The sequence below is a fragment of the Nicotiana tomentosiformis genome, chromosome 7, assembly GCF_000390325.3.
Source record: "Nicotiana tomentosiformis chromosome 7, ASM39032v3, whole genome shotgun sequence".
Classification (NCBI taxonomy): domain Eukaryota; kingdom Viridiplantae; phylum Streptophyta; class Magnoliopsida; order Solanales; family Solanaceae; genus Nicotiana; species Nicotiana tomentosiformis.
The window spans coordinates 17,901,411-17,914,227 of NC_090818.1; the positions used below are offsets into that span (position 1 = coordinate 17,901,411).

The window sequence follows — 12,817 nt, forward strand, 5'->3', positions numbered from 1 at the left end:
TTTATCAAATGAACTAAATAACTTCAGCATCTATTAGTATGAAGTTTTAGCTTTAACGTGTGGCATGAAATTTTAGCTTTTAATGTAGTTTTAGCTAAATTTTTATTTCGGTTAATGTAGTTTAATGAAATATTATATATTTTTGTTTTAATCTTTTTGTGCGTTATTTTTTTATATTAATTCTTTTCAAATAATAGAAGGAAAAATAATTTTTCCTTCAGCATAATACTACAAAACTTCAGCATGTTTTGGTATGAAATTTTAGCAAATAAACTAAATAACTTCAGCATACATTAGCAAAAATATTATTAGAAAATTACATGCTGCAAGATAAAAACTTAAGCATGTTTATGCCGAAATTTTAGCAAATGAACTAAACAACTTCAGCTTGTTTTGACTAAAGTTTCGGATAAAACTGATGACAAGACTGTAGACTGCAGGACAAAATTTCAGCATATTTTAGTATAAAAGTTTAGCAAATAAACGAAATAACTTCAACATACATTAACAAAAATTCTTTAAAAAATTACATACTGCAGGACAAAAATTTAAGCATGTTTAGTCTGAAATTTTAGCAAACGAACTAAAAAACTCCAGCATACTGTAGACAACATCCATTGGCATGAAGTTTTAGCTTCAACGTGAAACAACTTGACGCTATATTAGTATGCAATTTTAGCTTGTATTTGATTAAAACTTCAGAGTTCAACGTGAAAGAACTTTATTCTATATCTTTCATGCATTAAATTTGTAGTTTTGAAAAGTTTTTAAAGATCTATAAGTGAAAACTCCATGCTATATCCGTCAAACAACTTCATGCAAGTGTGATTAAATGAGCATAAGTGAAAATATCTATAGGCGTTAATTGAATTCCGATTTTATTTTTTAAGTTTAAAACTTAAAAAGCATGACGAATTACGAAAATAATTGCAAAAACATATATCATGAAGATCAATCAGTTTCAAAAACTAATTCGAATTCTAAAGATGAATTGCAATACTTACAATGTATTTTATAATTTTGACTTCGAAATATGAATCTGGTTCAACTTTCTAATTTTTTGATAAAGCTATTGATAGGAGAGGAGATCTAAGGAGGGACGGAGGTAATGAAGGAGAACGCGATTAATGCGTGATGCAGCTTTTATATCTTTTGTCAGGGGTATAGTTGTCATATTATTACGGATTTTTTGTCAGTTGGCTACCAAATAAATAATTTTTAAAAATAGGGTACATGTTAAAAGATGACACAAATATAGGGTACGACTGCAAATAGCCCTACCAACCCCAATGAATTAAGGGATCTTTACAAAAATCGCTAATGGAAATGTTGGGCCGTAGCCCACTTGCCCTGAAGGCCCATTACCATATGATGAATTTACAATTTAAACTTGCAAATAAATTCAAAAGAAACAAAAGCTAAGCAAAAAAGATAATATTTGGCAAAAGAAGCCAACTATTTTGATAGATATTGAAATAAATAAGCAAAAGCAGACAAAAGATTCTGCAAATGCTTTTAAGTTCACCGACAAAAAAACACAAATTAAACAAAAATCCCGAATAGCGTAGGGAAGGAAGCAGTAATTTAAACTCCAGGTCCAAACCTATAAATTCTATACAACCTCCTTTTGAAATCGCCCGAAGAAGTCAATTCACGAACCTCATATATCCTAACAAAACTTCTATAGAAAACCCTTTGATTATTCCATTGGCTAAAGCAACCAATATCACAATCAAAGCAACAAGGTGCGCTCTTGACTTCATTTTATTCCTTGCCTTCTTCTTCACTACTGCTCCTTCCCTACACAACTGCAACCAACAAAGAAAAAAAAATAGTAAAATAAAATAAAGCGTCAAGAACAAATACAACTGTGACCAGTGGTAAAATCAAAAAATTCAATAAGGATGTTCAAATTTTGAACACACTTTGCCAGTGAGCTATCCAAGGGTGTTCAAAATCTATTTTTATCAATAATAAGTAATAACATTTTATCCTATATACGATATAATTTGTGGGTCAAGGTATGCTTCGCCCTTGACTGTGACAGTTTAAACAAAGAATTAAACTTAAATGCATTGATAATGCAAATAATTTTTACACTATTAGTATATTATAACATGTTAAAGTCGGTAATTTATTTTAAATTTTAGGTTAGTAATCACTTTTTATGGACGGCTACCTATAATTAGTTTTTATGATATGATCATGGGCAAGCTACCATGTAATTGGTAGGTTTATATGTACCTAGAAGCTTTTGTCCGAACCTTATATATATACTAAAAAATTCACTAAAGGGCAGCCCAGTGCACTAAGCTCTCATTATGCGCGGGGTCCGGAGAAGAGCCGAACCATTATGGTCTATTATACGTAGCCTTACCGTGCAATTTTGCAAGAGGCTATTTTCACGGCTCGAACCCCTGACTGGTCACGTAGAAGTAACTTTACCGGTTACGCTAAGGCTCCCGTTCTACTAAGAAATCCACTAAATATCAATAAATATTTGACTGAGAACCTAGTTCACAATTTAACATATACTTACAGTTTAACATCAAGGGGTATCGGATAGAAGAGCAGCCCTGATCTTATCAACTGTACAAGCAATGAGTTTGTTGACAGTAGCAACTGATCCAAGGGAAAGCTTAGCAGTAGGAACAGAATCGACCAAAATCTGAAATGCAATAGTGAGGAGAGATCCACCAGCAATTCTGCCTGGAGGACCATCTGGGAGTATAGCAAATCCAGAAGGTAGAAGCGCGACATAATCAGGATCTCCACCATTTATTACTGTGTTCATAGCAGGAACATCAACAGGTGCATAAACAACAAATGACCCTGTTGGATCAGTACTGCTCTCTTGCAATATTAGCATGTTGTTTTGTCTTAAGTTTGCACTACTCTGCAAACAAATATTGGAATGCGCGTTAATTATTTAATCCATAAGTGATTGATTATTAAGTGTGTGTCATGAATCATAATATGGGAAAAGAAGAAAGTAGAAGTGAAGACTATATTTTGCTTACATTCACTCTTAATATGGAGACAGAGTTGCCTGTTTCCCTGCCATTAGCAATATGAACCAATCTTTGAATAACACCCCCATTGGATAGAATATCCCACTGTAATTAGAGAGGTAGAAGTGCAACAGTTAGGCTTTAATGTTTCAAGTAAAAAAATATTTAAGATATCCAACAAAAAATTAGATGCAAGAAAAAGCAGAGGTGGATCCAGGGTTTAAATCTTATGGGTTCAAATTTTAAGGTTTTTTTAACATTAAACCAATTATAATTTTAAAGTTATTGTTTCATATCTAATGTTTCTTCAATTTTAATGAAATTTTTATATAAAATTTTTACTCCGCGTCGAAAGTTATGTGTTTAATTAAACCGGTCGCTTGAACACTACATTCGCCAATGAGATAAAGGATACTTGTGTAATGCTTCGACCCTTTTAATTCTTGTTTCAATTTAGATGACATATTTCGTTTATCGAGAGTCTATCTGACTAAATTTTGAAACTAAATTAAATTAGATTAACTCAGTATTTTAAAATTAAAACTTAGACATTCAAAAACTACACGAAAAGTACTATAATTTATTTTTCTCATGTCAATATAATAATAAAATATATTTTAAAATGCTAGTTAAACTATAAACAATTTGATTCTGAATAAGCGAAATGTATCATCTAAATTGAAACTGAAGTAGTAATTTCATTAAAGAAGAGGAAACAAAATTTAGATATTCAAAAACTATACGTAAATGACCGTATACAAAGCGTACCTCACTCCTAGTGTTTTCATCACGGAGAAAATCAAACGCCGTTTTCGGAGAAATCGGGAGCCAGAAGGAAGTAGCAGCGCACATCACAATGCCAGGAGGTCTGCCTGGATCATTAATGCTTTTTCTAAACATAATTCGAACATCATTTTCTGAACCACTTCCTGAGAGAGTTGTCCATTGATGAGCTGCTGTAGCACTAACTCCAGAACAATAGCTAATTACCATTCTCTCCGCTAGCTTCAACACACTCCTTCTTCCCTCTGGACCTCCTAATACTGTATAGGAAAATGATTAAAAGAGATAAGAACGTCAATTCAGGAATTTTAATTCAAGAACTAAGTTTAGTATTGTACTTACTCATATTAGTCGTGTTATCGTCGGGTAAATTTGTGGCCATCGCACTTGCTAGCCGTTCACATTGTCTATCCAAAGTAGCAATCCAACGCTTTGCCCCGAATGCAAGGCCAGAATTCAAAAGAGGCTTGTAAATGCTATAGATTGCTGTATCATCAGCCTCAACATGCTCAATCCAGGTGACCTAGACCATGGTAAAATGTTGACTTACAAGATTTCAAATTTATAATCTCGGAATTTAAATATAGACAAACTTGGTAGCAATATTCTTTTATTTTATAACTGAGAAATCTTTGAAAGCTAGATGGTTCACGGTTCAAAATTTGGTACCATTATTCACTATCATGCTTATAATTCACTGAATCCAAGTTGTTTTTTTTGGTTTCCCACCCGGTGTCCGGTATCCGCATTGAAACCCGACTATATCCGGATTCGCACTGGGTAGCACCCCATTCGGGGGAAGCGCTCCCTACCAAGTATTTTTTCATACCCAGGGCTCGAACGTGAGACCTCTGGTTAAGGAAAGAGCAGCCCCATCTGTTGCACCACATCCTTTGGTGGTTAAATCCAAGCTATATATGGGTTGTATGATTATTTAGAAGAATTTACCTTTGAGTACCCATTTGGCATTTCTTGAATTAGGCATCCTGAGGGTCTTCGCCGGCACCTAGCAGTTGGGGTAGCACGTAGATAGTCGAGGGAAACGTCTACGACTGCCCATATTCCATCAACACTTCGTTTACAATATCTTACGAAGTAGCAATCTCGAGTTGGAACCTGTGGAAATGGTACTTGAAATTCTGCAAATATCTGCCAAATTAAAAACAATGAATAAGTGACACAAAATTAGAGGGAGTGAAGTCTTACACTAATAATATAAGTATCCTAGTACAAACATTAGAGGAAGAAAGAAAAATTAATGAGGAAGAACATCAATGTATCACCACTTGCAACGCTCCGTTGAAATTTCCCGCAACTCCAGTTGATAACACATCTACCGTGACAGCCGTCGACACAATACTTGAGAACATACTTGACCACTTATTCTGGTGATCACAAGAGAGACAAAAGATATTACTCCTTCTGTTTCAATTCAAGTGTCTTGGAAATGAATTGTGACATATATATAACCACTCAATTAAACAATAACAAATGATTTGGATTGCTCATCATTACTCCAAAATTGCCTAGACTATTAACTGGTACTTGAAATCAAATGTTGATTCTATAGTTCACAATTTCCTATATAAAAAAAAGGGGCAGCTTGGTATACAAGGCATCTCGTGTTCACGCAGGGTCTGGAGAAAGGCCGTATCCAAGGGTGTGATTTAAACAACCTACTGTAATACAAGCATTAGTGGCTGTTTCTACGACTCGAACCTGTGATATAGCTGAAATTATAAATAGGAGTAAAATGAGTGTACCGCGTCCATGAGAATTTCAACCAATTTGATGTGATTCATGAAAACAACAGCAGTATCTTTAGAAGCTTCAGTCTTAAACCCTTCAAGCTTAGGTCCAATTCCTAAAGGGAATAACCTAACATATTCTTCTTCATTTAGAAAATTTGTTCGACGATCAATGCTAGGCAACCAAAGTGGTTCTCCCATTTGAGCCATTTGAATAAACTCTTCCATTGCTGCCACTGCTAGTTCAATTATAAACGGCTTCTCGGCCTCTGTTGGTCCGTTAAATGATGATCTTAGAACCTCTCCGTTATTTCCAAATGCATTCCCAAGATCAAGTGAACTAGGAGGAGTTACTGGAGACGAGTAAACGTTTAAGCTCGAAACTGGCTTCCCCAAATGTTTTGCTGCGAAAGCTGAAATTCGATCAACCTGGTAGAAAAAGAAAGGTCAAAAAAATTAAATTAACAACCAAAATGTGGCAAAATATTTAAATATCATCGATTCAATTTCTTTTCTTTTAATTTACCTCTTCTTTTAGTCGAGCATTTTCGATCCTCAATTGATTTTCTTCAAATGACATTTCACCTAAACTAATTTGTGGGCCGCCACATATAGGGCAAGAAGGGCAAGAAGTAGCATTGTTGAGAGCTTCACGGATTTGCACATGTTCAGTCCTAAGCTTTTCATTTTCATCCCGAAGTGATGAGAGCTCGGAACGTTCATTTTGATTCTGCAAGGGAATAATAGTTCGTGCCCACAGTATAAAGTTTATTACTCAAATAGTCACTCAATCATTCCGGATAACTTATCTTTTGTTTAAAGCACAAAAATCACTTGTGGATACTAATGTGCGTAAATGGTAACTCCATCACATTTCTCAAACTTAATCTGACGTGCGTCCACATGCTTTTTACTTGCTAGTAAAAAGAAATAGGAATATCATAATTAAGTGCTTGTTGTATTAAGAAAATGACGGTTCAAGTGTGAATGCAAATAATTACGAAAAGGGTCAAAAAAAAATTCGAACTGCATCTACAGATAAGAACAAGAGTCTGACCCCAAGTCTAGAGGAGTGGAGATGTTTTTCGTACTTCACAAAACAAGCATTATTTTGATAATAAAAACTATGTACCTTCATTTGGGTACGCTTATTTTGGAACCAAAATTTTACTTGCAGCGGCTCTAACCCTAGTTCACGACTGAGCTCCTTCCTTTGCTTGTCATCTGGGTGTGGACAGTTCTTAAAGAAACTAATCACAAAAATAACTATAGATTAATAGCATAAATAAATTAAAGCTGAACAAAAAGAAAGAGAGGCAAAAAAAAAAAAGGTCTCAACTTCTAAGTGTATTTCCATTTCTTAGTTTAAGATCACCAATGTGACGAGCTTACTTTTCCATTTCTTGGATCTGATGCTGAGTGTGGCGGTGATAGCGCTTTCTCCTCTCAGACTGATTAGCATCTTGTTCATCACTGGATTTGCCTTCTTGATTATCACTGCCGGATTTGCTGTCGAATTCCTCCTCCGTCAGCAGCGGCATCAATTCACTTTCCGATGTGTTTGACGCCATGTCCATAATATTACCTGACTGCTATATATACAAATGGTCAAATGCTTTCAGATTTAACAAAAAATATTGGGATAAAAATAGAGAGTTAATTCACTGTTGGTAGCACGTTTTATTTCTGTTTCTCTGTTGCAACAACGACGACGACACTCAGTGTAATCTCTTTAAGTAGAGCCTAAAAAGAATTAGTGTGTACATAACCTTATTTTTTATCTGCAGATAGAGACTTGTTTTCGATAAAAGGTTCAAGTTTGAGAAAAGGACACAAGTCGTTTTTCAAACAAAAATGGTCTATTTATGATGTGTATGTCTTAGGGGATAAAGACCAATGTTGAAAATGTGTGAAAACAAGTAAGCCTTTGGTTTGACCATAATTTATACTCTCCCCCTTAAGACCCCAGGTGGACGTGAGTTGGTTGGGTGGATGAGAGGAAGACCTAGACGCGGTTTTCAGTTCTCAAGAAGGATTTTACTCGAAAAGGCAAAAATGACTATTGGTGAACACATTAGCGAGACTAATCAATAAGTATTGCTTTTTTTACCCTTTTGGATTCTACCTTCCAATAACAAAGTTAAAAAAAAAATTCGAAGTAAAAATAATATTTAAAAATTAAAGTTGTGTTTGAAACTGAATACAAAAATTTTTCTAAGTGATTTAAATTGAAAATTTTGATAAATAATTTTTTGGAGTTTTTAAATTTTTCTAAAAAATTCGAAATTCAACAGCGCTGATTTCGAAAAGTAGAGTTTTTTTTATGGCCAAACAGGACTTGTTTTTTGGCACAAGGGTAGCTTTATTTTTTTCGTTTTTGTTTTTCCTTGTGTGTGGTGTTCTACCGGTTTCGATCATACTAATCCACATTTATGCCGCGTAAGATTAACTTGAGGAAACACATGAATTTTTTCCATTCTTAAAGCTTCATTATTAATTTTAACTTTTCAATGACGAAAACACTCTTACATAAAAAGGAAAGATATTAGATTTCGTGTCTCCATTAATAATGACGATTTCAGTATTGATGACAGTCTAACTAAAGAATAGCGCAGAAATTCCATCTCCACAAATGCCTAAAACACATGCATTGCTACTGTAGTTGTGAGGACTTCATAAAGGCACATAGAGAACTAAAAATTTCAAAAAATTATAAAATAAAAATAAAAAGTATTTAGAATTTACCTGACCAAGCGGGAGTCCAGAAGATGAAGAAACAAATCCAACATCATTCTCATCATTTCCGATCATCGACGAAAACTGGTTTGCCGGAATCATGATTCCGTCCTACTTTCTCCACTCAGCAAAAACCCTAAAACAGTGTAACATAGTATAAGAAAAGTCAACGAGAAACTCTTTAGAGTTATGTTCTTAATCATTTCTATTTCAGCTATTTGATTTTGCGAACTAAAAGTTATAAATTAAACAACTGCTTAAATCAGGAAAATGGAGAAAGGAAATTAGTGAATGGGAAAAAAAAAGAGGGAAAAAAGAATACATGACTATATTTATTTGATTTTTGTTGCCTGTTCACGTAAAGAGAAGCTTAAGAACCAATTAAAAAGTAAGGGTATTATATAAAATTTTCGTCAGGTGGTTTTGCTTTTTAAAAAAACACCATGTGTATATGCTGTGAAAAAAACAATAAAATAAAATAACTGGCTCTCACGAAAAATCTTGACCGATATTTCCCACTTTCTATTTATATGCACAAAACTATCAGCCAACCTTTAAAATCCTGCCTTAAACAGAAAAACAACATAACAAGAATCTTATTAAATAAAAACTCACATTTAGTAGTATCTATCTAGCTATATACTACTCCGTCCGTCTCATATTAACAGTCGTGGTTACTAAAAATAGTTGTCTCAAATTATTTGTCATTTTAGAAATTCAAGACAAAATATCATTATTTTTTTCCTTTTTTACCCTTAGTAATAATTGTTCTTGAAGATGGAGATAACACTAGAATAAATATTCAATGAAGAAAGATTATATCTTATAACATAAATAAGAATAGAATAGTCTAACCACTTTCCTAATTAATATTTACTAATTAACATTTCTTAAGGGGCGTGTAAAAGAGAACTATGATACATAATATGAGACGGAGGGAGTATATAAATCAGTAATCAAAAGAGAGATGAGAAAGTAAGAACTTTGTGTTCCTACTTTATTGTGGGCTGTTTAAGAATTAGAAGAAAACAGGGAGTGTTTGAGATCTAATAGCAAGGGACTAATGCGATGGTAAAAATAAATGTGATGAAGAAACGGTAAATATACGCAGACAAGATAAGAGGCGAAGCATTAATTTAAAACTTACGATTTCGAGATTTTAACTCGTGAAAGAGACACAGTAGAAAGCGAGTAGACACTCCCCCTCCTGCCCCAGGGTGGAGATAATGAGAAAAGTCAAGTGAGTGGTGAGAGTAGAGAGTGAAGAAGGAGATGGAGAAAAATGAGAGAGAGGAGTAATTGCAAGGTAAACAGAGAGATGGTGCAAATGCATTAAATAGATTGGAGGAACAGTGGGGAAGAGCCCCGTGTGTTTGGTTTGGGGGTTGTTGGGGGGGGGGTGGGGGGTTGGGGGGGGGGGGGTGTTGCAAGATTATATGAAACGAATGACGGCTACCAAACTCTTCAAAATTCGAATTTCTTACTTGAGAGTTGGGGAAAAAAAAGGAATAATAAAAATAATTAAATTATTTTTACAATATATATTTTAAAAAGTTGAATTTCTAAAAGTATTGAGTCTTATTAAAGGTGTTGGTTATTTTTCATAATTTATACAACAACAACAATGGTTATTTTTCATAATTTATACAACAACAACAACCCAGTAAAATCCCACTAATAAGGTCTGGGGAGGGTAGTGTGTACGCAGACCTTATCCTACCCCCGAAAGAGTAGAGAGGCTGTTTCCGAAAGACCCTCGACTCAAAAAAATAAAATTTTTGTTTTTCATAATTTATAGAAATAAATATTTAATGTTTTGTTATTATTATTACCTATAGTAAAATTTGTAGCAAGGTCAGAAATAAACTGAATAGTGAAATAAAGTGTACGTCAGACATTATCCGTTTAGATATTACAAATATTTGCGGATACCTACAGTCCAAATTTTGTAAAAATGTTATTTTATTATGCGGTATCAATTTAATAAGTAGCTATCTGGCCGTTAGAACGCATTATTTAGTTACTAAAATTATAAATAGAGACAATCTAAAATGACAATTTTATATTATATATATATATATATATATATATATATATATATATATATATATATATATATATATATATATATATATATATATATGGAAAGTAATTAAGTTATACGAAACAACATCAAGATTGGTATAGCAGGAAATGTAGCGAAACTATAAATAAATCGATTATTAGTAAAAAAAACAAATAACGCAATACATGATATTTTTAGATATTTTATCAAAAGTTTATTTCTTACTAGAGTGTAATGGTGAAAGAAAAAAGGAATAAAAAATATCAATAACTACTTGGACTATTTATACAATATGCATTAATTTTTAAAAGCATTGAAGTTTTTCAGAAGTTGTTGATTATTTTCAACAATTTATGGAATTTACTATTTAAGGTTTTATTAAATTTACCTACAAAAACTCGTAGCAAGTTGGTAAATAAATCAATTAATAAAAAAAGCGTACACAATAAGGTTTCAATATATAGTAAGTAGTCATAGCCATTAGGGCGCATTATTTAGATATTAAAGTTATATATTGTCGCAATCTAAAAAATGAGACTATATATATGGTAGTTAATTAATTAGTTATGCGATGCAACATCATGATTAATATAATAGGCATTGTCGCAAAGTGATAAGTAAATCAAAGTAGTAAAATAAAGCGTAAGATAATAAGGTTTGCTTTTAGATATTGTAAATATTTTGATAAACCTTACTTCCAACATTTGTAAAACAGTGGTATAATTTTATTTTGTTTCAATATAGGGAGTACCGTGGATTGGGAGGAGGTATGATTATAAAATTAAAAACAAGTTTGTAAAAAGTCAAAAAATCAATTGACTCGTGGATCTCGGCCGATTGATACACCGTGTGTATGTGTACGCATATGTATGTGTACGTTGCATGCGTGCGTACAAAGTGATACTAATTTATGAATTGACTATATAAGCATCTATGAACAATATTCAAATTGACAGAATAACTGTTTTGCACTGTAAAATTCAATTAAATATAAAAAGTTCTAAGGATATAAATTTCGTAAGTACTAATCTATGGACAAGTGTATTGCACGTGTAATTAGAGAGTGACATTGTAAAAAATAAAGGAATAATAATAGTAATAATTACTTAAATTATTTATACAATATGCATTTTATAAAATTAAATTTATAGAAGTATTGAGTGCTTTCAAAAATGTTGGCTATTTTCTATATTTTATTGAAATTATTATTTAATGTATTATTTTTACTGTATACGGTCAAAATCGAGCTCGCGTACAACTTGGTAGATTAGGTTTGGAACGTGGCAACCAAGAACTGAAGATCAACCTCGAGTCACACCAAGCTAGGACCCGAGGTCGGAACGCCTGCCTTCGACTAGCGGTGAGTCCGGTGCCGACCTTAGCCTCGAACGAGCTCGGAGAGACATTGTTGAGATAACTAACAGAAGACCGAAGTATCTGTCACTGGTCGGATATTGCGGCGGAAATCTCGGCACGTATCAATAAGGAACCGGCAATCAGCAAATCAAAGAGATCTTTTACCTTTTATAGAATTGTACCTAAAGTAGGACTCCTCTACTATATAAAGGGGATTTCGTAATTCATAATACACAATGTAACTCGTATTCCAAAGCAATATATTATTATTCTCTTTACGTTCTTATTATTTTCTTGTTGTTCTGATATCGATTAAAGCACTTCTGGCTCGAGGGTGGCTAATCTTCCAAGGTTAAGATTGTCCAACTTGTGTGGTTTGTATTTACTTTTCTATTGCTTATTTCAATTACAATATGATTTACCGTTTTGTATCAAGTTAGATCACGTATCTTTAAAACCACTTACAAATTAAATTGTTATCCGATTTTGAGGGTAAACGGTTTGGCGCCCACCGTGGGACTAAGGATAATAGTGATTATTTGATACAAATCTCCATAACACACACTACTTTACGCTTGCTCTTTGAAGTGTCTCTGATTTCAGGTTAAAACACAAAATGTCAAACTCTTAATCAGCACCTCTACATGTTGATAACGAGTCCGGTTACCGCGGTGAAAATAACAATATAGCAGCTGGTAACGAGGTACCGCCCTCTGATCCCATCGAAATTCCGATCGTAGACCCAATACATGCTAATTCACATTGTGGTTATCGACACAAACTTGTCAACTGACCCCGAGAATAGCGTCCGTGGTGGAGCCCGATCGACAACTCAAAATACACAAAATATTGGAGGGGACGGGGTCCGTTTATGGGTGATCTTCGAAATATTGCAGGCTCAACAAGCGGCGAAAGCTCAGTTACAAAACCAAAGCGGTGCACCGAGCAGAGCTGAACCCGATCCACCCAGGAAAGTCACCTGCAGGGACGAACTGGTCGCAGGAAGGTCAAATGAACATGAATAGGGGGCTAACCCCTAGATCATAAAGATACTCGAAGAGCTGACAAAACGGATAGAATTCGGAGAAAAGAAAATCGAAGATAATGACAAAAAGGTG

The 12,817-nt window shown here is 33.8% G+C and overlaps 1 protein-coding gene across 3 annotated transcripts; it reads right to left on the reverse strand.

The window, feature by feature from the left end:
• Positions 1–1,435: 1,435 nt before the first annotated feature.
• LOC104119865 (homeobox-leucine zipper protein HDG2-like) lies at positions 1,436–9,579 on the reverse strand. 3 transcript variants are annotated; one of them, XM_009631467.4, is made up of 13 exons: positions 9,426–9,579; positions 8,288–8,414; positions 6,935–7,131; positions 6,675–6,792; positions 6,069–6,272; positions 5,558–5,971; positions 5,078–5,179; positions 4,743–4,943; positions 4,137–4,317; positions 3,780–4,054; positions 3,021–3,116; positions 2,540–2,896; positions 1,436–1,808 (listed from the first exon to the last, which is right to left on the reverse strand). In XM_009631467.4, exons 2-12 carry the CDS (start codon positions 8,378–8,380, stop codon positions 2,549–2,551), a joined length of 2,229 nt encoding a protein of 742 aa, XP_009629762.1. In that variant the 5' UTR covers positions 8,381–8,414; positions 9,426–9,579; the 3' UTR covers positions 1,436–1,808; positions 2,540–2,548. The 3 variants fall into 3 exon arrangements, with proteins under 3 accessions (XP_009629762.1, XP_009629761.1, XP_009629760.1); XM_009631466.4 differs by having other exon boundaries at positions 1,436–1,800; positions 6,935–7,134; XM_009631465.4 differs by having other exon boundaries at positions 6,935–7,134.
• Between the last annotated feature and the right edge of the window lie 3,238 nt (positions 9,580–12,817).